A 26577-nucleotide genomic window follows, 5' to 3' on the forward strand; every position below is an offset into this window, starting at 1 on the left:
TTTCCCAATAGTTCTTATCCTACCTTATATATTTTTTCTCACATATTTCTTTACTGTTTTCCCATGTTGCAGGTTTTTTTTTCTTCTACTTTTTCCAATGTTCTCTAGAAGTAACTGCATAAGTCAAATAGCTTGTAATTATTAAGAGAACCAAAGTAGATAATATAACAATAATAAAGGGATTTTTGTGTGGGTGTCTGAAAATCATGAAGCAGCACCTATACACTTGTGTGTCTCATTTCATCTTTTAGGATTACCAAGTGTAAAATAAAACTAGTTCTTATTTGTTTTCACTCCTTCAGAGGCAGACCCCTGTCTAAACCAATCTGAATAAAAATAGTGAGTTGTTCTTTGAACAGCTGTAGCCACCGCCACCTGAAAATCATTATAACTTTCTCAATCTTATGAATCTCTTTATGTTACTAGCTAAAGAATTACCAACGTCCAACTAAAAAATACCAACACTTCAAGGACAGTGGTACAATCTGACTTAGAAACCAGATATGTCTTTTAAAAGCATGGGATAACTGTGATACAAGAAGACATGCTCTGTTTTTTGTGGGTTAGCCTCTTTTATTTTTTTTATTTAAAAAGAAATTTTTCCACTTTGCAGGTGATAATATGTGGATGCATGTCTACTTCCTAAACAATGATTGTGTTTCATTTCCACATATAGCTGGTTAATGGATTATAAGGCCAGATGTGACAGCTATGTAGAACGATTTTTAGACTGCGGACTTTCCTGAATTAATTCCTATTTGAATTTGAATGTAGTACTATTTTTCTTTTTAGGAACAGCCTTAAAAATTTCTAATTCATGGACAATCCATTGCCAATTATCATTAACTAAGCAGTAAAGAAACTGGCATCAGAATAACTTGCTGCTTGCTTCAGATTTGAATTTGTCTCACTTGCTCTTCATCCTTGTGTTTTACAGTGTTGTCTGCCAGATATAATAACTTCTCAAGTTTCTCTTTCCCATGAAAGGGTACAGGAAACAGATTTATTTTTCAGCCTTCTCTGATCTCAGCCCCGTTCTTCCCTTATTAGACATGGTAGTCAAGTAATCATTCTCATAGCGCGTCTGGAAGTCCCTCCAGTTTATCAGCTGTGAATACTGGCACTGCATTGAGCATCCAGGAGCTATCACCGCTGCACCAAACACCACAGTGTTATTACCTGGTTTATATTCAGCAGTCCTGTTCATACATTTAATTAGATCCTCTGACTAAGCAGCACAACCCAACTCCTGTTCACTTTATTGTTCACTATAAAACTCCCTTCAGAAGTTGCTCTGTCTGAGAAAAAAAAATCCCTTATCCTATTTATATGACTGGAGGTCTGACGGCCTACTTTCCACAGTCAAACGCCACAGAAAGACCTGTACCTGATGATGTGACCTAAAAGAACAACTCAAAGCAACTCTGTGATTTTTTTTTCCCTTGACTACAATGGTTGGAGGCTTAGCACTCTGTACTCACTCCTGCTTTGAAGATCAGCAACAAATAACTTCCTACTGAGGCAAGAGGTCAAAAGAGCATATATGAATACTGTGTGGTATGATAATCAGATCACCTGTACCTTTAAATGTACAGTATTTGGGGCATTTCTTCAAGTGACATATGTTTCATTACTGAGAAAACACTCAGACATGCAGTTATTGTTGGAGTCTTTGCCTGCAAAGAGAGCAAATAGAACGTTCATCATCCGGTTCCTGTAATCCTATTTGATTTTGAGGTGGATGGGAATATTGCCATAGAGCAATTAGCCCAATGTTTTTATTTTAATTTGGACATTGCTTATTTTCATTGACTTCGATCATGTTCTAAAATAGAGGATATTTTCATCTACTGTTGCAAATGCTATTTAACTATACCTGTTTGCTTGGGGGTTTTTTTTATGCTTTCTACATTTCTAACGTTATTTAGAAGTGCACAAGCAAGAATTCCCTGCAAGTATGCTGCAGCCAGATTTCTTTCTAGTCTTCCTGTACTCCAGTTTGAAAGGCTATTTAAGATCTCGGGGCTGTCATTTTGGATAAACCACCTGCAAAGATCAGCAGTGTCATTAGGGGTGAATCAGTCTGTAGGGCTGCCAGGCTGAATGACTTCACCCTCACCCAAAAGCCTGGTTAACTGCAGTTCCCTTGATGCTTACCCTCCTGACAGATGTGAGGAAAAACCTGTGCACTTTTTTCTTTAACTCTTTACATGGTATTACCAAACCTCCATTTCTTGTCATTGACCGGTGAGATTCACAATGTTCAACAACTCAGACAATTTTTCTTTGAAGCTCTTTCTGTTGTCTATGATTTGTGGGTGCCTATTTAGAAATACTAATCATTTTCTCTCTCAGAACAGCAAGTACAACCTGCTTTCTCTTGAGCAATTATTTACAATGCAGATTACAATGTAGAAAATATTTTCCATTATTTTTATATATAACACTATGCCAGCATCAAATCCTCCAATTCAACAATGTTCACGTGAAACTAGGATAAACTTTCCAGAAAATTCACTATGCCAGTCATCATTTATTAAGAAAAATACAAAATAAAAAAATCAATATATATAGAGGTACATGACTTCAATTAGTCATTTCTTTACTAAATCATGATGTCAGAGCAAAACAAAACTACCTGAAACTGAGCTAAAAGGAAGCCTTGGAGACTTCAGAGATCTTTAAAGTTCCTACTTTAATCCTTGGGATGTGTTCCCCCAAACCAGTTGGGAGCAGAACGGTGTGTGGTGTAACTACAGTGTGTGTGTGTGTGTTAAATTCATATCCTCCTAAATGATGCTGTGTTACCTCTTCTTCCCACAGAAGCAGCATTATTGAACAGACTGAGGAGAGAGAAGGTAGAACAAGCCTCTTGTACTTTCCTTTGTCTCAGGGAGATAGATCTTAGAAGCAGGACCAATCATGGAAGTGATGTGGACATTGCTGCCCCACAGCTTCTATGTGTTGGGCAAGGGAAGGACGTTTCTGGATTCTTACCAAACATAGCCCCCAAAACGTATTTCAGAAAGGTTTGTGAAACCTTTTTTGGCTCAGAGATTTAGGCTGATTTCATGAAGAAATGAGATTCTCTTGTCCTCTGAAGTCTTCCGTCATCTTTTCCTGCCCCCAGAAAGCAGAGATAGCAAAGTACAAAAACCCCCATTAATGCGTCATTGAGGGATACGCTGTAGAGTGAGTTCAGACCTCAAACCCCATTGCCCTCACAGGGAAGAGATACTTCGCTTCTTCCTGTATCACTGATAAAGACTGTATCAATTCAGATAACAATGCAGTTAATATGTCTTGTGTATTGCAAATGCTTTCAGTGGCATGTTTAATAAAATTGTATTTCTATAAAACATAGCCCTTGACTATTATTGAACTGAGCCATCCATAAAGACACCAGTAGATAATTTAGTTGCAAAGAGCTGTGTTTTGAAGCTAGTAGGGATTTGTTTTCAGTGGGGAAAGCAACCTATTGATTTAGACAGGTTCTGCTAAAAATGAGAGTTTTACTGCTGTTTGTTCTTTGTGAATAGGGTTGTTTGAGTACCTTTTATGTTTTATTCAAGCTTCCAATAATTATCAAAGGATTTAATTTTAAAATGTTTAGTAATTCAGTGAAGTGCAGAACTCACACGGTTACTTAGTTTCTTTCAAAAATAATTTCTCTGTGACAACTACCTTGCCTTCCTGTGGCTCAGGTTATTAATTCTCATTTTGTGAGGGGAAAACTGAGTCTATGTGCAAGCTTCAGATAATTGGTTTTCTTTGGGTGACAATATAGGCTTTCATTACAAAGCCCAGATTTTTCAGAGTACTGAAGCACAGCTGGTGTTCCTTGAAATGGGGGAAGTTGATGTTTCAAATTCTCGGAACCTTCAGAACACTTCAAAATTGATCATATGTTTTTTCATGTTAAACTGGATTATTCAAAGGAATGTCACTAATGAGAAAGCAAGACTGTCATCTTTCCAAGTGTGGTGTGACCTACACAGTAATGATCAGACACAACCTGATTACAGTTGACTGGTTTTTATGGGTACACATACCCACAAACATCATATTATGTATCTTCCCTAGCATATCTAATGAAGCACATTTTTTTTTTCTGAGAAGCAACAGAAGAAAAGCATATCCCCACAACTTCCTATGATACAGACCAGCACAGAAGAATTCAGAGATCAATCAACAAGATCAACCTTGTTCTTATCAACAGGGAAATTCCAAAGCTGCTCTTTGTGCATGGATAATAAATTGCCCAAACAGCAGCCCAAAAACTTCATTTAAGACCTGTTCTTCCACAAGCCTCAGTTTTGACACAAGTTAAGATGTAATCCTTCTAGTAGGTAAACACAAACAAATTTGTGCTTTATAAATAAAAAATAATGCATTTAGTGTTGATTAACACTGAATGGCAAAAGAATAAATGTCTGCCCAGACAGATCGACAACTGTGCTGTATCACAGGATGAACTTCTCAGTGGTTCTCGGGGTCAGAGCCAGAAACTCCATTTCAAGAACCAGTCAGAAAACTCCATGTGTTGATACTTATAGTACACTCATCTACGATGGAAATTAACTCTAGGGCTAAGCTAAGCATAAAGCTCAATATTAATATGGTAAAGATTTAAATGGAGACTAATAACAGTTAAGATTTGAGTACTTGGACAGGTGCTGAGAGTTAAGCTTGTTGGCAGCAAGCTTTCTACAATAGCTGCCTCTCTCTAGTATACTCTGGCCTCCCACAAGCTTCCAGTTTCTTTTGTTCACACAGACCCAGTTTGTAGAGTTGTTCTTTGTCTCCTTCATGTTCTTTCCCTATTTTTGAACTATTTCTGACATCTGCCCCTCTAAATAATTATTCTTGGGCTGATATTTGCCTCTGAGTTTAAATTGAGGTGATGTATAATTCCATAAGAAAGCAAATTGCATTACCAGTGACAAAACAGCCTCAGTATTATAGGTAATATATGTCATCATAAGGCATAACGGAAGGAGTGATACTGATCCTGCAGTGGGGGGTGTTAGACAAGCAATTCAGTATCTTTCTAAAGGTAACTTATTAAGTACCATGTTATATTCTGAAATAGATATTTGGAAAATAACTTCATATATATAAATGTTAGCTTCTGCAGCAAAGTTCCTGGTGGGGTTTGAACTTCTCTCTCCACAGCTTTTCCTTACCTATTATTTTTACCATGAGATCCACAGCTTTGGCAAGACAACTGAAAACTTGCTCAGTAGCCGTGGACTTGGAAGAAAAAAACCCAGTGAAGTTCATGAGCTTGGAATTGCTAGTGTAATGCTTTCCACCCTGGGGTTCATTCTGCTTCCTAAAACATATCACGCTGAAGATACTGAATGATTGAAAAATAGTGACTTGTATAGCAGGGCACACACTGAATGACAGCCATCTGGTGTGACCGTTATTTGCTTGCTTCTGTAACTTGAAGTTAGAGTGTTCCCCTTTTCCACAGTAATGTACCTGGCCTCAATTCAAGAAATAAATCAAATAAAAAAAATCCAGAGCAACCGTAATAAAATGACCAGTTTTTTCACAGAAAACCTCGATAAGTGATGATTAAATCAGTGAAGTTTAGTAAATATGGCAAGAAAAAACACAAACTCACTGTCAAGCATGTCACCTGGGCATAAAAAGAACTTGTCAGACAGAGCTGAGCAATTTTGGGAGAATCAGTTTCAGAATTCAAACAAAAGATAAAATTAATGAAAATAGTTTAAATGGTATGAAATTAATTATTTGGCATTTTAAAGGAGCTTTGCTTTCCTGATTTTATTAATTTATCACTGATCCAATACACTTTCTGCTAGTGTGAGAGCAAGGAAAGATTTCTTTTCTATATAATAGGGGACTTGCAAAAGTGTTTATTTTTTCCTAAGAATTTTGCTCAACTATTTGCAGAAATCATACACACATTACAAAAATTGGTTTCAGACAATTCAGAAGTTGCTGAAAAATTTTCATTTGCAAATTGAATAGTTAATTATGTTAATCTCTGAAAAGAGCTGACAATAAAGTAATTACATTTCTGGTCTCTCCTCTGTCAATTTTTTTTTCAACCATCCAGTGGCTGGAATAGTAATATACATTATTAGTTCTACTTTCTGCTTTGAAACTTCATTCTTTGGGAGCTAGTCAGTTTTACTGTAGCTTCTGTTTCTGACAAGCTATTAAAACCACGCAAAATGGTTTAAAAAATTAGTCTAGTTTTCAGACAAAATTAAAATGATTCCTACCTACAGAAATGGACAGCACACAGAAAAATAGAAAGGTTCCTATCAAGAAGTCTTGGGGTGAGAAGTCATGTTACATGTTGATTCAGCCAAATAGTAAGCAGCATCTGATTGCCATTTTTTTTTTAATAGTTTGATGCAGACAGAGATGAAGAAGAAGTGTTCTTTGATATAAGTTCGGCTGTTGACAGTAAACTATTTGCAAACAAAGGCGCTGCAGCAGGTGAGTTAATGTAAGATTTAAAAACCCACATTTTTTGTACTGCATTTGACATTGGTGGAATGCCTTTTTGATATTCCTCAAGTATGGATTTATGTACTATAGCAAAGTCTTGACTGACCTTAAACATTTGCACAACCAAAGCCAAAACTATCTCTTTACACTTAGAAACTTCATACAACCCACCTAACATCTTAGTTATCTGCAAGCTCACCTTAAAAGACTATGGATAGTCCGCTAGAAAACTATAGTATTAATACAAAAAACTTAATAAACTGATTGATTCCAGTTGTCTGTTTCAGTACCAGATGATACCTCAGTGTTCACCAGAAAACCAGTCCTATGAGATTAATGATCATACTTCCTCCCTAATAATTGGTACTAATTGTGAAACAGTGTGTGAATATAAGCCAGGCATTTGCAGGGTTTATTTATTTATATATTCATTATTTGTGCTTACTGAGGCTTGAACGTCTTCAAAGAAAAAGCTTTTGAGGGACAAAGGACTGAAAAAGAATTGAAGGTAAAAATCAAAGCACTGAAAATCTGTAACATCTGTCAGAAATATTTTGTTTGAGGGAAACAGGAAAATGTTCCTTGGTAACTTCACAACTTTTTCTTTTTAGAGATTGCATCCCTGGCTACCTACCACATAGACCCTGAGGGTTATATAGGTAGATGAGGTTATAAACGTCTTATGAAACAGCACAGAAAAAGAAAATTCTAGGTGAAATACTTTCCTGTAAAATTTACTAGCTATATTAAAACAAAGATTAGATAAGTATAGTAGAAAAAAAAATAGTGTATCTGATCTCTCCTCTGTTTAAGTGAAAATTCATATGTCATAAACTGGCAGACAGGGTTGTAATCGTGAACAATCATCTGGGGGCTGCCAAGGAACTGATGAAGCACAGTGAAGTCTAGTAATAGCAATACATGTATTATCTCTTTTTGACAAAGGGGGGATTGGTTTTTTCTACTAGCAAGACATTTGCAAAGATAGTGGTTCAGACAGAAAAATTAGGCGATATTCTGGAGATTTGAAAGGGGGTTCCAAGCTAGCTAGCCAACAAAGCCCATAAGTCTATTTTTGATAATGTTCAAAATGAGATAAAGATGAATTATCGAAGGGGATGGGGACTGAGAATGATATGAAGTGCATTAGCTAAAAGAACAGGATTCTAGTGCTCAGCTTCGAGGTAAGACACACACAAGAATAAAGACTGCTAGCTTTCTTCGTCAAGTGGCACACTTACCTCTTTTGTACTTAGCCTTATTCCTAGAGGGAAGAGATCGATTCCAAACCTAAGATGGCATTCCCACTGTATAGCATTATTTTGATAATTGCCTTTGGATTCCCTAATTAAATGAGCTAAGTACTGACTAGCAAGAAGAAGAAAGAAGTGGCATAAAGGTCCTAGCTCTGACAAACAGATTTACAAAAGCTAATCTATTTGCACAAATTGGTTATGATTCTGGATGAGTTCCAGTCAGTTCCTTGAAAGTCTGATCTACTTAATAAATCGCTCACCAAAATAACCGGAGAGCTATGAGGTTTATCAGACGCCACGCCACAGTCATCTAATTGGTGCCTAACCTGAGCACTAATAACAGTAAGGAGATTCAAAGTAGGATTTCTAGAGATCCTATCAGACTAGATACTTAATTTCTAGAGGTCACAATTCCAGCATTGCCTTGATCTCACTTTTGTCTTTTAATCTTATTAGTGATACTGCAATATATTTTGGTTCCTGGTGGCTGACGTAAACACAGTATTTCTAATGTTTTCATGCCTTTACATCAAATTCATATGTTATACCTGTAAAATCCAGTTGTAATCAGCTGTAACAATATATGCTGAAAGAAAACTGAGTATTTTTATAGATTAAAATACATTTTTCTCATTGTAGTCTTCTACAACGTATTAAGACTGTTGCTAAGAGCAACCTGTCATTGAACTCAACAGTGTAAGGTTGCAATAAAATTTGTATTTGCATCTTCTGAGAGCAAAATTATAACGTAATCATTCTAATGATAATCAGTCCTTCAGTAAATTATTTCTATTATATTCCACTTGAAATTTATCTTCTAAGCATTTGTCTTGTCCAAGTGCTTATATGCACCGTGTATTAACTGAGTTATTAGACAGTGCTTCAGAGCATGTTCCATAACATAAAGAGACATTTTTATTCTATTGAGCTTAAACATGCTACTAAGAGAAGCAACAAGTTTCACAGAGTAGTCTTAGATTACTTTTATGACAGTATTGAACAGTGTAAATATTATAGTTGTTAAAATAAGGGTATGGGGATATTTGATCCAATGAACCATATTGAATAGAATTGCTACCAGGATTCGAAGTAACAGATTTAAACAAGGATTGGGAAGAAGTTAGCTGATTTGCCAGAACACCAAGGTGCAGATGTAACTCACATGCTGGGGTACAGCTACTCTGTAATGAGAAGTTAAATCAGCTGCAAATAAATCTAGACAGATCAGTGCAATTCAGTTTCGTTGTATAAATGGATTTAGTGAACTGTGAAAAAGCAATGCTTGGCATTTGCATTTATGAAAACTTAAGGATGAACACACTGCCAGGGAAAGTGACACGCACCCAGGCTCAGAACACAAAGTTTTATAGGACCAGGGGCATTTATGGCCAAGATGCCACTGGGTTCTGGGGTGCATTTCTGTGGTAGGAATTACACACCTGCCTGTAACAGCTATACCTTCTCAGCTTTCCATGACCAATCCCGAGCAATTCAGCTTAGAAGCAAGAAACAATATGTAAAATACAGCATAAAATTCCAAAGTACAGCTTCATGGTGAAGGAAACAACTGAGCACAGCCCTGCACCCCTCCAGGAGCAGGGAAGTCATTCTCCCTGACTGTCAGACCTGGCAGGGGTAGCTCCTGTCAGCGCACCCTTGTACAACTGCAGCCACCCATTAATTCAACTTGTCCCTCAGTGCTGTGTCATTGCAGTCTCTTGGGTTCCTAGCAAGACAAATCTTGTGAAGATGCCTTAAGTGTCAAGATACAAAGCCTAGGAAAAAAAAGAGGATGCAATTCTAGCTGATCTGCTGTTCCTTTTTTAAGCAGCCTGCTCCTCCCTGGAGAGCTGATTATTCAATTAACGGGGGTTTAATAAAAATTTCCAACTGATTTTTTAATTGTGCAGTACTGTACCTAATAAAATCCTATCTGTTTTTTCCCTAAGCACATGAAAATGACCGGGTTTCCCTTACCTCAACTTTATGCATGCACTGAAGTTGAGGAAGCATATTTTAAGTTTTAAGAGTACCTTTTCAGGTCAGGTGCCTGCAAGGTATTTCTCCACAGCAGTAGAGCTTTCATGCATTTTCTTCATTTTTATTTTATTTTTTAAACTGTTAAGTTTCCCCTTTTGAAATTGATACTGTTACTCAGATTATTTGCAAGAGGTTCATACAAGCACAGGAAGGCTCTAAGATAACCCTCTGAGGCTGACTTAACTGAAAGATGAGATTATCTGGTGGAATGGGGCATCCCTTCGAAAGAAATTAAGACAATTCAGGCTGTAAGACTTTCCTCCTAATGGTAAAGCAGTATTACATTTTTTTAATGGCCTAGTTCTCAGTGTACCAACTTATCAAAGGAAAAACAATGCCATTTACTAAGAAAAGGCAAAGAAACTTAGAATCAGGTCTTTTGTTTTCAGAGCATGAGATGTGCAGTCTGCAGACACATTGAGAGCAGCAGGACATGTTTGCTTCCAAACGCTTTAACCAATCCTCCTCTTTTCCTTAGCCAACATTTTTAATTTCTTCTTTGAAACATTGCCACAAGTTTGACATAAAATGTAAAAAATCTGATTGAAACTTGTGCTTAGAAAACCTGAGCTGAGTTCTGAATTATCCACTTTAACACTCCCCTTGGCTTTAGCCTTGTCAGTAGCTTTGCCTGGCTCCAGGATTACTGACTCCTAGTACCTCACAAAGTGGCTATCTGGTACACCTCTGCTGCCACGTGGACTAGCAATTAGCAAGCCTGTTGTCCTCCCCTAGAAGACTTGTTTTAGCAAGGTTTAGTCCAACAACAAACTGAGCTGTAGGGTAGCAAACTACTAATGCTTATTCATACTACACCAGGGATGTCACAAGTGCTCTTACATGTCCCCTCATTACTTTATCTTGTCCTGGGAGTAGCCTTTGCTTCAAGTAATTTCTGGTAGGTTTGTCTTGAGGCAATTTGAGAAGGGTAGAGAACTCTGTAGACTGTTCAGTGATAGGTGGTTTTGGGGTTTGTTAATTTTCACAGAACCATGAAAGAAAGCAAGCATATTTTCAATATTGCTGACCTTCCTTGAATATACCCTAGAAAGGAGCTATACTTCCCCAGGGAGACTGGTTTTCTAGTTGAAGAAAAAAGGCCTAAAGGTGCTTGAACATATTAAAATTGTATAACCACTATAGCTTTTGTCACTTAAGATACATTATACATGAGTATTCATTTTCAGACTGACCTTTACATTGAAGTCTATGGCACCATATTTCATATTAACATTTCTAGCTAAGGATACGTACTGCTGTTGGTAGTTAAGTGACAGTTAATCAAATACTTGCACACAAGTGCCTTTAAAAGTGATTGATGTGTCAAGGTAGGCCAGTGCTGGTGACAACAGAATCTTAGTTAAATTATGTTATCAACAATGACACAATGTTAAGAGTGAGATACCAGCTTTGCAAAATAAATCAAAAAATTTAGATTCTCTCAGCAGTTATAGATGTATTTGGTTGCATCTATCTTTCAAAGACAGGTATTTTTAAAAGACCATAAAGCCAGAGAACATGATGCATATATACATATGAAATTGTACAGTAGCAAGAGTATAATCCCTTTCTGTTATTTTTTAATAGCAATCTGATAAAGCACACATGAACATTAGGGGGAAAAACAAAACAAACCACCACCAGATGGTAGACCCTAGTCTTTCCCTGGTATCTCTTACATAGTCCAAAGAGTTGCGTCAAAGATGAATTTGGCAGCAATTGTAATATGGATTGCAAACACCCTGGAATCATCATCTCTACCAAGCAGTTATGGTTTTAGTCATCATGACATCCAGTTCCTCTCCTCTGTTCTCCTTCTTAGTTCACCATCTACGTAGATTACTACTGTGTAAACTTTAAAAGAAAACAAAAGCAGATAATACATAATTGCTTCTGGCACAAACTGAACTGCAAAATCTGTTATTGATAGTGCTTCTTACAGAGCGCCACCCATACAAGCATCTCTAATGGTAAGAAAACCACTCCAGGTCAGCAGTAGTCTTAAAACTGTGTATCCTCAATGCCAGTGCTTGCAGGAACATCATACCAGGTAACCTGTAACCCAGGAGGGAAGGAGTTGTATTCTTTTCCTCATCAGTGGTCTTGTTTGACTGGGGACATGGAGGCACAAAACAAAGCACATCTTATACTTCCCGTGGTGTTACCTGTTACTTCTCACATAAAGACATTGATTGGACTTCTGTGTGGCTACTGGCTATTTACAATTTTTAGATCTGTGTGTCATTACAGTATTTTTGTTATTCTCATTTTAATAATGCTGTGAAGAGTACTCCTGTAGCCACATGCCTATTGACATTTTAACATGTGTTGAATACGTGCAGGATTTGGTTTAGGGCTGCACCATCTGGAGGGCACAGGAGACTGTTTCCTTCCTCATTGCTCAGGAGTGAGAACCAGAATGGGGTGATAGTGCCAGCCTCTGAGTATCATGTCCATGCCACATCATTCCTATGTTTCTATATAAAGATGATAAGTGGTTTACCCTCACATTCTAGTTTAGCAATGACTACCCCCCTACATGACTTCTTGAAATACCAAGCCCAATTCTGTTATCCTGCACCTTCAGCAGTTCATCTGGAGCTAAACTGTAAAGCTCAGCCAGGTCAAGGCTTCTCGGCAACTGAATTTTGTCATCCCAGGTGCAAGAGGCTGCATAACTTGCTCATCCTGTGACAAAAACATGATGGGGAGAAGAGGCAGAGTTACACCGTTGCCTTGGAAAGGGGTAGGGTAGGATAGGAATGGGGACTGTTGCTGCTGGAGGCATGCTGCTTTGGTTCCCCATCAACATCACTCCACCATCCTTATCTGCTAATCACCAATTAGTCAGTATTTCCTTTTTCTTTCCTAAACACAGTTTGTATTCTCCCCTAAGCCAAGATCCCTCTGGCAATTTTACAGTTGCAAGTCATGGCACACAAAACACTCTGCCCAATAAATTCACAATCTAGCTAAAACAATTCACCATTTAGTATAACTGTTCCTTATTAAGATTTGTGGTAGCTTTTATGGATGCTTTGGAGGCTTTGTTAATGGAATACCATTCACCTGGGTATTCTAGCACATCTGAATTGTTCCTTGGATCACAGTTTTTGCATATATGCAGACAATTGGAAATCTTACGGTGTTCCATCAGATAAAATGAAAATTTCAATCCATTTCTGAAGTCTAATTTTCTTTCCTATTTTAGGGCCAAATGAACTGGATTGCAGTCTGATTATGGATTCAGGAGATACTATTTATACAGAATTTGACTTTGAAGACCAGGTAATTTTATGTGTATATGGCCTCTCTTCAGACAGTTTCCTAGTTTACGTACATACCATGCTATACAATTTGTCTGAACAAGATGATGGAACTAAGCCAAAGGGGTTTTTAAGTGCAATATACATCAATTCATGATGCACAGAGGTTGCTTTCTGGTTATGACAAAAAAGTTAATATTATTGTGTTATTAAGAGCCCATATCTTCCATTACTGTACATTGCTGAGTTTCCTCCACAAATTTTAAAATGTTGGCAATGTGGCAAATGGAATTGTTGGAATGCACTGTCAGTCTCCTGTATATTTAAGAAGAGGGAGTAAAATATTTTTCAAAAGAGGGGCATGAAAGTACAAGAAATGTGACATGTAACTAAAACCAAATCATTCTCCCCTTGAAAAAGAAGTCTTCTGACGAATAAAACAACAACAACAAATGCTTACAGTGTGTTGAAACCAGCCTTTTTACTGATCCCATTCTATCCATATGTAAAAACTAAAAGTTGATAGTGTTTTCCTTGTACAAAGGAAATAAAAAGGCTTGGGGGGGGGGGGGGCGCGTGCAAAGAGTTGTATACATCTTTCCCCTCTAATCTTCACCTCAGCACTGGTAAAGCCACATCTGGAGTACTGTGTCCAGTTCTGGGTTTATCGATACAACGTATGGAGATACTCGAGAGAGTCCAGCAAAGGGCCACTAAGATGATGGACAGGGCCATCTCTCCTATGAGGAAAGGGTGAGAGCTGGGAATGTCCAGCCTGGAAGAGAGAAGGCTCAGGGGGGGATCTCATCAATGTGTACAGGAATCTGAAGGGAGGGTGCAAAGAAGGTGGAGCCAGGCTCTTTTCAGTGGTGCCCAGGGACAGGACAAGAGGCACTTGGCACAAACTGAAGCACGGGAGGTTCATGTGGCTTGGATACTGTGCTAAAGATAAGCGTTATTTTTCTTGTTACTGTGCTGTGGATAAGCATTAAAAGAATGACATAATTAAAAAAAAATATTTCTAAAGCTATCTGCCTATCACACCCCCATACCTAAGGGTGTTTTGTATGTTTTGCTTTCTGCCTTTCACTTTTGCACGACTCCGCTTGCACTTTCTTCATGAATACCACAAACACTTCTCTAGATTTGTGAGCAGCTTGGCAAAGAATGTTATTTTGTGTTTCTGTTATCATTCAACTAAATGCAGTTGTGAATTTTCTCACGTCTTTCCTCATTATTCACAGAAGATATCTATTCTTGTGAAATTTTAAAGCTAGTGACAAACTCAGGACCAACAAAACTGAATATTCATTCAGTATCATCCATTTGTTGGTGTTCTTTCACAGTATTCAATGCAATGCTTTACCCTCACCTGCAACATATATTTTAGCCCTATTAATTTCTGTTAATTTCTGATCGTTTTGCTGGTTTTGGCTCAGTTATTTCAGTTTGGCTTAGTTATTTCAGTTTGGCTTTTTTCAAGCAGACAGCTTGCCTCTGTCTCCAAATCCCATTTTAAATCCTATTATTTCATAAATCCCTCTTAAAATATTCTCTGCCCCAGGAAACTCTCTGAAATTTTTCATCATCATTTTTGTTTGACTATACTACTTCTTTATTGCAGGGTTTAGGCCTTTATGCCCTATAAAGCAGAATGTATATTTGAATCATATTTGGATTATACTGATATTAAATTTTGCATTTTAATGAAATTTTAAATACATTCTTTTAGCAGAGTATGAACACTAAAGAAATTATACTCTTGATTCATAATGTTTGAAATCCTGTTCAAATAATAAGCACAAGTTTTACAGTTACAGAATTAAATAAACAGAAAGAAATACACAGAAATTATACTAATTTATAATTTCAAACTATACAGTTCACTGATGATACATTGCACAGCCTATAAAAGCACTGATGGTAGTTTTGAATGAAGTTGCATGTCGTTCTTACATGAGATTAAGCAAGACAACGACAATGGGACATTATTGTCTTTGTCAATTGAAAATAATCTTTCTGCTGGATGTGGCGGTTAGCTTTTCTCATTATTTTGCCAGACCAACACATTGCCATTCTGGCAAGAGTGCAATACTGTTACCAAACAGAGAAGGAAAAGTAAAAACAGTGCTAAATACCCCTCAAAGAGAAGTACACAATTAAAATGTGGCTAACAAATCACTCTTTTCAACTGCAAGTTGATATCTTTGATACTTATTAATGACATTTAAAAAAATTCTATTACTAATAAATATTTTCATACTGAGTTCATATGAGAAGCCCTGTACAAATATAAAAATATAAAGAAGAAAGCAATTGCAACTAGAAGCCCTTACGATCTAAATTTTGAAATTGCACAAGAAAATATTGTATACAGAAGCAAAGAAGGGAGTGGAGATTACCATAAAGTCATAATACCATCTAGCTACCCAGTCTGAAAACATTAGAAATTACTCTCAGGAAGAAAAGATCAATAACTAAATTCAGGAGTGAGCTCACATTCAAAACCTGAGCTCATTTTGGCTGTGGCAGTGATTTAATACTTCAGTGATTTACCACGCGCTGTTTACGAATTGCATGAACCACCACCAACCTTTACTCGGAAAATCTCAAGTGGAAAAGGAATGTGTGTCTGGATACAAATGTGTCATGAAGTGATGTTATTGCATAGGAAATCTGTCATGAAATGTGGGGGATGAGAAAGCTGGTTTCTAAGCAACCTTACACAGCTGATATGCTAAAAATGGCTGAATTTTAGCAGAACATCTTGGTAGTCACTGAGCAAGAAGAGCTGGGGATTAGAGCAGTACACAACCTGTACTGAAGACAAAGCTGCAGCTGGGGATGAGTATCACTTGGCATAGCTGAAATGGACATAAACAGATACCTTTGCATTTTCTTATTCTTGGAATAAGCCAGGAAAATCTCCAGCGTAAACTATGCCAACAAAGAAGTATCTGGGTTCTTCAGATGTGTGCTGCTTTTTCCAGAAGAACCTCTCTTACTGGCAGGCAGGAGTGAGAAATGAGTGATGTGGTTCCAACTACCAATGTAGCCATCAGCTCATCTAGCAGCGCTCCAAAATACAGCAAAGTGCTTTAAGAAACACTTGGTACCTGTTGTGGAAACAGTCCAAAGAAACACTAACACAGGCTAAGATCTGGCTTTTCTGGAGGAGTGCACAGGGAAAGTTGAATTAAAAACAATTCAGAAAAAGCTTGAGCTTTGTATTGTACATTTTATACATGAATTTAATTAAATGTTCTTTTAACTAAATTAAAAGCAAGTTGATTGTTTTCTGCTGGCTATGCATGAATGCTTCAAGAACTTGGAACACTTGTAATCATTAAGTCCCTACAGCATTGAAAGGCAGGAGGGAAAAACTCACTTTAAAAAATAAACAACAAAAACCCCTCAAAACACCACAACAAAAAACCCCAAACAAACAATTTTTTTTCTCTAAATCACTAAAAACTACTTTTCTGTTCTTTCTCAGATCTGTAGCTGTCAGATTCTGTATTACAGAAGGAATAATCTAGGTTTTTAGAATTACTGCCCAAAATACATTCTTCAAAAAAGTAAAAATAAAAGCAGACAGTACCTCTCATTGAGAACGCCTTGTGGAAGAATCAGCCGAAGTTTTGTGTGGTAGCAATCTCTATAGCCTTTTATAGAGTAATGATTACACTACACATAACCTGATTGAACAACATGAAAGCACAGTAAATTGAGAAGTTTCAAATGCTTTTACCCGCAGGAAGATACCAGGAATACGTTTCCAGCCACTCATTTTTGGGTGCAACAGCATAGCTTCTAATGAGGGAAAGCTTGTGCTTTATAGAATATTCTCAGTTTGCAGAACTGGCTGTCATGACTAGTGTCTGGTTTAATAAGGATTGTCTTTTGCTGCTGGAATGCTCTCAAGTGTGATACAGGTTTTCACTGTGCACTGTGTTCATTTATACCTGCCATTCAATTTCTCAACTTTGCCAGGGAGGCTGTCAATATGATGCCACTTATTTCCAGAGATCAGACAAGTTTTATCTTTAAGAATTGGATTTTTAATTAGAAATCTACCATTTGGCTTATTTCAAGAGCATTCAGGCCCAAAGAGAGTACTGAAAAATTGGCATCAGTGAATCCTGTCAAAGAGTTCCAGAAGAAAAGAGCACCCAATTATTTTCTTGTGAAAACAAGGCTTTCAAGAAAACCTTAGCTAGTCTGAGGAATATTTAGACTAATTAGAGAGAAAGTTAAAACACACAGTCAGACGACTGTAAAGTGAATATACTCTTGAACAAGTGCTTATAGAATTGATAACTTTGAAATTTGGGAAACATGAAAATCAAGTAAACTTCAAGTAAAAACTTCAAAAATATACTTATCCTCTTCTAATATTTGGGGTGTAGTGGGTGGGTGGGAAATACATTTCACAGCTACAAAACATGGTAATGCGTTTTTGTGCCTCAGAGGAAGCTACCAGTCATAACTGAGGCATTTCGATGTCCTTCCAGTGTACAGACTGAATTTACTTATGCATTTAGGTAAATGCAGTGGCATATGAAAAGGAGAGACTGCCCTTTTTTTCCCCCCCAAATGTGTCAAAGACCTAGGAAAAGTAGATGTAAAACAGTCTGAAATATAATAAAAGGTTTTCTGTTCAGCAGTGGCAGCAATCTATTGAATTAAGAAAATTGCATAACCCAATCCTTGCTGCAATTGCAGGATGTTTTATAATTAGAAAATGTGACAGCTCACTTGAAAAGCAACAAGCAAAACCAAAATGAAGTGGAGGAAAAAAGCCCTCAAAAAGACTTAGTCTCATTCTAACGGGGAAACAAGCACTTGATTAAAAGTTGTTGCCATGTGGTGACAATTCTTCCTTCAGCTTGGTGTCATTTCCCACCCAGAGTACATACAAATCTGGGCTTCAGGGGAACAGGAGGAAAGCTTTAAGTGAACTGATGAAAAACAGGCTCCACTGCTACCAAGACTATAACAACATTTCTGGCCTGACTGATTACCATAGCTTGAAACTTAAATATTCAAGAGAGATAATGAAAAGGTCCTAAAAATCTTTTCAATGCAGAAGCAGAATGCAAATATTCCTAAAACATCAGTTTGCTGGCAACAGCAAATAGAAAGCCTTGTTTAACTAAAGCTCTGTGGATTAAACCAAAGACCATATTTCTCCATTTACTATGTTTCATGTCAGTTGTCACCATGTTTTGACTCCTTTTTCTCTACATTGAAGATTAAAGTCATTTGTTTAACCCTTCAGACCATCCAGACAGTTGACATTACAATACAACAAAGAGCAAACTGCTTATCTCCATTAGAAGAAGAAATTTTCATTGGGATTTCTAAAGCTACCTCTCAAAATTAGATAAACATTGATTAAATTATTTAAGGGGTCAGATCTACAATGTACTATATTAATGCTTTTTCTTTACTTGAGAACATAAAGAACTTCTGGTATAACAGCAGTTTTATTCATATATGCTGTGCAGCATTAATCGTACCGGTCTTAGTAAAATGACCAGGAGTATCCAGAAGCCATTTTGGCTTTTAATGGTGAACACTTCCATGGTGTCCATTTCTCTTTTGCTGATTGGCAGTGGTATCAATGTGAATAACAGATTCTGGGTCTACAGGGAAACTGATTAAAACAGGGGTACTCAATAGAAAATAAACTCTAGGGAACTCAGAGAATGATTGTGAAACTCTGTTCCCTCAACCTTTGTTTTTGTTAACAGGCACAGAAAGGCGGAGTCCAATCTGGTTTAAGGATATCTGCAAAAAGAGATAATGAATAAGCATCCAAAGAGATGAAAGAGCTGGAGAGGCAGGCCTAGCTACAGAGAAAAGATGTTTAATAGAAATGTACTGAAGTCAATGAACAATCTGTTCAGTTCAAGTTGCCATGGAAACTATCCTATTAAATGCTTTTAAAAAATCAGTTCTAGAAACAAAGTACTACAGTTTGCCTGTTACAAAGTGCTCCCTCAATAAGCTCAAACCAAGTGTATTTTGGTGCTTCTATATAATTTCGTAAGGTTGAAAAAATTTTTCTCTTTCAAAATCACCATTGTAAACTGTAGTAAAGGCACATGAAAGAAAGGCTACTGCTTTATTTCCCCCCATGCAAACCATGGCGAAACGGGCAAGAAAAATTGCTGTAGACTCAGTCTGCATTTTTTCTTTGGAATGCCAGAAACAGTTGTTTGCTCCTACTTTCACAGACATTACTTGGATTTACTTTCTGGTGATACAGATAGTAAGGGGGAACTGAACCGCCAAGGTTTGAATCCCCATTTCTTTTCTGATTTTGAAAAGTTGCTGCCTGCAGCTCTGGTCAGCATTACAGGGCACGAGGACTCAGTTACAAGGATGGTGAGCTCACACAAGTTACTGGAGATTTGAACAACAGTGACAACATCGCTCTTCAAGGTGTGCTGCATTTATGCTCTAATGAATACTTTTGCAGCAACTTAGGAACCCTCCTCTCTGTAGCTGTGGAAGGTGTCTGTAGAAAAAAAAAGCATTACAATTTACAGTATCTCAGTTTTCTGGGCCATAGCACTAGGATAGTGGACCTCCTTTCCTCACACCAGCTCACCCTTCTGCTGGCAAACTGAGGCCTTATCCTTTCATGCACAAAGTATAACTACAGCTAAATTTACGAGTTCTTCTTTTTACATGTCTGTCTTTACAGCCTGGAGAACCTGCATAATTCTTGGGGAATATCAGGCATCCCACACAGCTGATGGAAATAGGATCCACATCAGAACATTTCTTATTGCATCTAAAGCTGATAAAGAAATGCAAAGGTGTATTTTAAATCTCTACCTCCTAGATTTAGACACCTTACTCAGGGCTGTGGTCAAGTTCTGTAGCCTAGCATCCGTAAAGATAACTACCAAAAGATCTTAAAAATATTTGTAGCAGCAATTCCTATATTTTGAAGCACTGAAGAAACAGCCTTTTATAAAACATACTAATATTTCTTAATCACTGTCAAAGTACATACTATAGATTTTTATATTTACATATTAAACTGGTGATTGCAAGAATGCTATTTTACTATATGAGATACAAAACTGCTCTTTAAATAACTTGTTTTTAGTACGCTGAAGCAGAAGAGTGGCTTCTCTGGGAACATTGGAAACACCTGAAAAAACCCAAACAAACACCTCTATGTATTTTCAGGAAACCATGCATTTCCTGCTTGGTGTCTTTTTACTCCTTAGGTATCCCGTGGTTGTGCAGTCAACTTTAGTCAATTTGGGCTTAAATACCAGTCATTAGGAGTGAAAAGTGGACTAGTTTTAGAATTTGTTCACACTAGTGGATCTCAGATCAGTGGACTATTTTTTCTTCCCATAGTTAAATTCCTAACAGAGTAGTTTATAAATACTGTAAAAGTCCCTTATTGAAAGTTATAAAACTACCTAATAAAGCATAAATAGGTGTTTTAGTAAACCTAGAATATGCATGGTCAAACGTTAAGCAGAGAATATCTTTGAGAGGTAAAATCTGAGCACAGCTGTCAACTTTTATCTTAATAGCAGCAAATCATAGGATCTGAGGCCACATGCTGGTCTTATTTTTACAATACCCTATTCTTGTCCTTCTCTGTGCCAAGATCTTTTTCTTTTTGGAAATTGAATTGAGAGTAGCCTGCAGAAAAGTCTTTTTCATCTGAAGGTTAAAAAAACAACCAAATAAAAAAACCACAGAAAACCCCCACCAAACCAAAAAACCCCAAACCACTGAAATCCAGCTCTCAGAAGGCAGTGCAGTTCAGGGCAGAAAAACTGCATATGGTGCCGATGGTGTATGATCTAAGGGATCCATTCATTAGGATTGTCATTAGCCGTCTAAAAAAGCTGCTAAGCACCGCTGAGTTTGCAGTTCGAATGTGCTGGAAGGTCCCCTGCTGCACTTCTTTGCTGCAGTGGTTTGATGTAACAGGATTTATACCAAGCAGCATAAATACTTCACATAGAGAAGAATCATTTAAGGAGTCATGGTGATTTACAGAAAAGAAGAATGCCAGAGAAAAAATAGTGATAAGTTCTGGGAAGAATTTTGTAGAATTTGTACTGGCAACTTTCTATAAATATAGATCTACTGAGAAGTAACTGAATACTGTCAGAAGTATTTTAGAATGAGCAATAGATAATAACTATGCACAGATAATACAGATGTTGAGCATCTCAAGTGTCTTCAAAACACAAAGATATTCAAAAATCAAGCCCCAGTTCTTCTTCAAGTTAGATGTGGTGCTGTCCCCTCTAGTTCAGCCTTTTAAACTTAATATAAAAATTGCAAATGAAGTATTTGGGTTACTAAAATGCTGCTGCCCTGCTGGGAGGAGTGTTTTTTGTGCATACCTTGTTGGTAAGTTTGCCCTTAAAAGTTAATTTCTTTGAAATTTTTTTCCAGTTTCCCAGTGTCTGGAAATCAATATGAAACTAAATAAACTTTGTTTTCATTTTCATGTTTAATAATCACATTTATTTTTTGTCATTAAAAAAAACCCCTACAGAAGTTAACAAAAACCTAACCCCCACACAGTATAGCAAACAGATTGTGATTTTCCCCCTCTAAACTACTGATAGCTATTATTCTTTATGCTATTGAAGAACAAGAATGAAAAATCTGAAAAAAAATCTTGCAATCTTTAAAAGCCAGATAACTCTACATTGGTTTACAAGTGTTAAAAATTAGTTACTCTCTACCTCTGTGTAGGTATAAATTTGTCTTATTTTCAGAACTGATAATAAGGTTTATTTTAAAAGAATAATTGCATAGAGATTCTGGTATTTGCTAGAAACAGAGAAATAAAAGGGAATGATAGTGATCTCATAATTTTTCAGCATTTTGTAGATGTATTACAAACACGGCTATTTTTTTGTTGTTATTGCATTTTAGTCGTTTGCATTCCAAACAAACAAAAATCACCTCAAATAACTTTAGCACTGTTCTCTCATCTTAATTACTATTAGTCCCTTTTGACACAATTTACTGTGCTGAGCAGTACGAACTGTACAAGAAGATAGGCCTTTTGGGGAAAAAAAAAACCAAACAACTTTGAAGTCTGAATGTATTCATACTGTATCTTACCTTATTTACACATACTCATCAGCTCTGGACCTGAGGAGGTCAGAGCACAGCCACCCCTGCTTTCCAGAGGCATACTTGGACACTCAGCTCACAGAAAGCAGCTCAGTCTCAAAAAGTGATTTGAATCATAAATCAAATTTAATGGCTAGCAACTGTATGGCTCATAAAATCAGTTCCCAGGGACCATTGCCCATACATAAAACCTGCAGCTAACCCAGCATATCTCATAAAAACCAAATATTTGCTCTTACAGGAAGAAAATGGAATTTAGAAGTCAAATTCCGCAGCTGAGCTCTGACTAGCCCCAATTTCCTCTGATACTTAACTGTGCCTAGCTACAGGTTGTGTAGGGTCTTTACATTTTACAATATATGTAAGGACAGAGCTCAGTGATAAGTACGTTTTTATAAATAGAAGCTGCATGTATCTAATCTGAAAGACCATCCTCTGTGATTGGGAATATGCCTATTAAATCCAGTTGCAAACACTTCAAACTCTAAAACCACGCAGACTGTGACAGACTGTGCTGAAGCAGACAAATTGTATATCCAGATGGTGCTCAGCAGACATCTCATACTGCTTTCTGATTCTCTAAACTATTCTTAATCAGTGAGTTTATTTAATTGAGAGCTAAGGCTGATTTTAAGGGTACTAGATATAGAAGTATCATCTGCAAACATTTGAGTTTGCATTTAATATTACTTTATTAAGGACTAAGAATTCAAGGTAAATATACTACAAGCTAAAGAGGTGAAAGTGGAAACCTAAGTCCTAAATCTAGTTTGGCTTCCATATATTACTGTGTTTACATTGACAAGTCACCTAATATCTCTGCTAAAACAGGAATAATGCCCTTGCCTTTATTCCCAAAGGAATTACAGGGAAGATTTACGTGGAACTGTAGTGTTCTTTGAAGAAATAAAGTGCTACAGGAGTACAAGTGTTTTGTGTATCTAACAACAGCAAGGGGAGCATTATACAGCTACAGTGTGCTGAGAAATCAGTGGTTGTGTACCTGCATTCCCATCAAAGGGATGCTGATGAGGTCACCACGATGAAACCACATAGTCTGTTCTTGCCTGTGCTTTCTACTGTATACGTTATTTCATTCTGTTTTAAAGTTATTTTTGTCTATGCTGGGTTTGGGGTTGTTGGTTGGTTTTTTGATCACACATTAAGTTTAATTTTCAACAAATATTTTTAGGCAGAGAAACATGTAGTTTTTATTTGTTTAAATAATTTGTACCTGACATGTTCCTTTGAATGTTTACATTTTCAAATTCAATCTTGAAAATCAAGTATAATTTTAGGCAACAATCATGCTGTATTTTAAATCCAGTCTCACTTGACTGCCTCTTTTAGTCTTTAATCCATGCTTACTTATCCTCTTCAGTAAATTTCTAGGGGGAACTCTTGTTATATCTGTCATAAATCTGAATAAAATGTATCAGGCACTTTTCACCACTATTTTCAACAAGCATTCAAGCAACAAGGTGATAAGAGAGAACTCTTTTCTTTTCCATGTTACAAAAAAAAACCACCACCACACTAAAAAACCCCAAAAAATACCAAGGACTGGAACAGGGGTTATTAACCGGTAACAGAAAGGCTCTCACATTTTGTCAGGTAACAAACATTCACAGCAGTTATCACTAAATCCTAATGAAGAAAAAGTGCTATTACTGGATAAAAAGATGAAACACATTTTATTGTTTTGTTTAAAGTGATATGACTTCGAAGTGATATGACTTCCTTTAAATTATATGATTTTTTACTGTGACTTACTGGTAGGGTTTTTTTTTATTATGGAAAGTACTTCACAACCTAGCAGTGGCAGACATTAAGTTAAGCTCACTAACCTATGAATTACCTACTACTAGTCAGATATTTACTAATAACGAGCTAAATGACAAGAATTCAGAGTACAGTTAGAAGCCCGCATTTTCCAACTCTAAAGGAAATTTCAGATAAAAGATTCTTTACAGGTAGCAAAATTCTCTATTTAGCAATCATTTTAATGTACTGTTGATATTGTTTAAGCAATTACACAGTCAGATATGCCCCACTAATTGGTAAGTTTCCAGATAATATTTGCAGATATAACCTGACTCTAAAGACATCTGAAATTATAGACTACCTACCTTTTTTCAGAGCTTATTACATATAAGATTATAATCTTCCTCACCTTGCTTTCAGCTAAGTGGAAACAGCTGTATCAGCAATACAGAGACCATTCTGCTGCTAAATCACTGTATTCCTAATGGTGACATGGTGTGAAATAGCATTAGCAATCTAGTAATTGGTGGGACTTTTCCTTATGTGATCGCTTGCTAAATCCAAGTTCCTTTCCAAAGTACTTTGGTAACCAGGCAAAACAGTGCTTTCAGGCCTATGTGGGTTACGCCATTCACAGTTTAGAGACCTACTTGCTGGCAAGACACAGAAATAAGTATTGTCACATGTAAATATGAGGAGGGTGGCATTAACCAGGATGCCAATTGCTGCCACTCTCTACGAGGAACTGCAAACCAAACAGCAAACCTAGCTCCTCTCACCCACACCAGCAGAAAAACTGGTTGTACCTTTGAGGAGATAGAGAGGAAAGGGGTGAAGGAAAATGGTTCTAAATCAAGTTTAGGTATATAATAGTGAAACTGGGTAGGAATACCTTGTAATCAAAGCCAAATTAATTGTAGCCCAACTGTTCTAATTTGTTCCTCCTGACTTTATCTTACAGCTTCCCTAGAGACCAGGCTTTCAGGACCTTTTTCTACCCCAGCTGGGTGCTGTTCAATTCTGTCTGAGAAAATGTTTTGTATGGAATAACCTCTCTGAAACAGGGGGAAGCTTATTTTGTCATGGAAGTTCAGCAGAGCTGGTGGTCTCACTCACATCAAGCTGTGTACTGAGTTGGCTTACAGAATTACGATACAGACGCCCTGTGGAAAAAAAAGCAATTCTTTTGAAAACTATTTCTGCACCTGAAGAGTGAGAAGTTACAGATATAAACAGAACTCATTATTTTGATGTTCTGGGTTCTGATCTCACTGTCACACTTCCTGTTTACCTACTTTTGAGTTGTAATTAAAATTCACTTTAATGGCTTTGCATAGCACTTGCTCCTTATCCAAACATAGCTTGTTGGTTAGCTAACTTATTGTTCTGTTAAAGCAGATATGGTCATGGTCAAATAAAAGCAGCTGCTGGATTATTTAGCTTCATTTCTGTCTGTAGTTTTTGCATATTTCAGCTCTTACAAATTAGAGCTGTTCCTGACTTAAACTGAACTTTATTATCACCTGCTGCTCTGAGCAGCCCACCAGAATTACGGAAGCAGTTTCATTCTGCAATTACAGAGGAGAGCAAGGAGCAATACTTGAAAGAAGTAATGCCTCTTTCATTTGATTGTAAACTTGAGACTGTGATCTTGATTTTTAAAGAAACTTTACTCTTAAACTTTGTGTCTGAAATGATTTTGATCCATAAACTTTCAAAGGCTTGATAAGAAGCTGAATCTAAAACCAGGCCTTTTATATGTCATATATCCATTGCAGGGTCAAATATTCTATTGTATTATTACATCAAAGAAAAAGCATGGAGGGTTAATACTATCACTTGAATTGTAGGAAAGAGATTGATCACTCATTTGAAAATGTTTTTTTCTTTCTGAAATACTTTCCTGCAAACTTTGTAGATCCAGTCGCTGTTTTAATTTTAGCACTGCTCTTTTTTTTTTTTTTTTTTCTTCTTCAAGATGTCAGTTCTCCTGCTGCAGTGTAATAGGCTGAGAATTACTGAGAATCAAAAAATTAAAATGTTCTATGTAGCCAGCGTAATGGTTCTTCAGCTTAATGAAGAGTACTTCTGTTTCAACAATAATGGGAACACAAGGAGAAACTTGGAAGGGTAGTGCAAGAGCTTTGCAAGTTACAGTGGCCAGCAGCTTACCCATTCTATTCACTGTGCTGTTTGTTTCACTTTTATCTATTCATGCAAATATACAAGTTTCTAGCAGTGGCTATTTCTGACAGCATACTGAAGCAGAACTGTAAGAAACTACAGCTTGATAACCCTATGGTATTTTGAGAGGACTAGTATAATGTGTTCTGTGCAAATGGGCATGTTACTGTCAATGCTATTATTGATGTTTTATAGACTAAAGTATTGATGGTGTGAGTATATTGACACTACATAACCTAGACTATGTCCAGCATATATATAACTCTGATTTATAAGAGCAACAAAGAATTCCCACTCTGACACTCTTGCCGGCCAGTATTTGCAATTCCTTATTGTTGTACTATACCATACATGACAAAATAATTCTAAGGGGCCGTGTATCAGGAAAAAAAACATTCCAGTTTCCCCATTTCCCTGGTGTAATCCCTATCTGT

At 36.9% G+C, this 26577-nt stretch overlaps 1 protein-coding gene across 2 annotated transcripts in view; it reads left to right on the plus strand.

Annotated features, from left to right (window-relative positions):
- Window positions 1–26577, plus strand: part of AK5 (adenylate kinase 5) — a 101524-nt gene that overhangs the window by 45378 nt on the left and 29569 nt on the right. For both annotated transcript variants that reach the window (XM_037403787.1, XM_037403786.1), the window contains exons 7-8: window positions 6390–6480; window positions 13000–13076. In XM_037403787.1, coding sequence (XP_037259684.1) covers window positions 6390–6480; window positions 13000–13076 — 168 coding nt within the window. The remainder of the gene's footprint in view (window positions 1–6389; window positions 6481–12999; window positions 13077–26577) is intronic.

Source organism: Falco rusticolus, chromosome 11 (genome assembly GCF_015220075.1).
Source record: "Falco rusticolus isolate bFalRus1 chromosome 11, bFalRus1.pri, whole genome shotgun sequence".
Taxonomy (NCBI): Eukaryota; Metazoa; Chordata; class Aves; order Falconiformes; family Falconidae; genus Falco; species Falco rusticolus.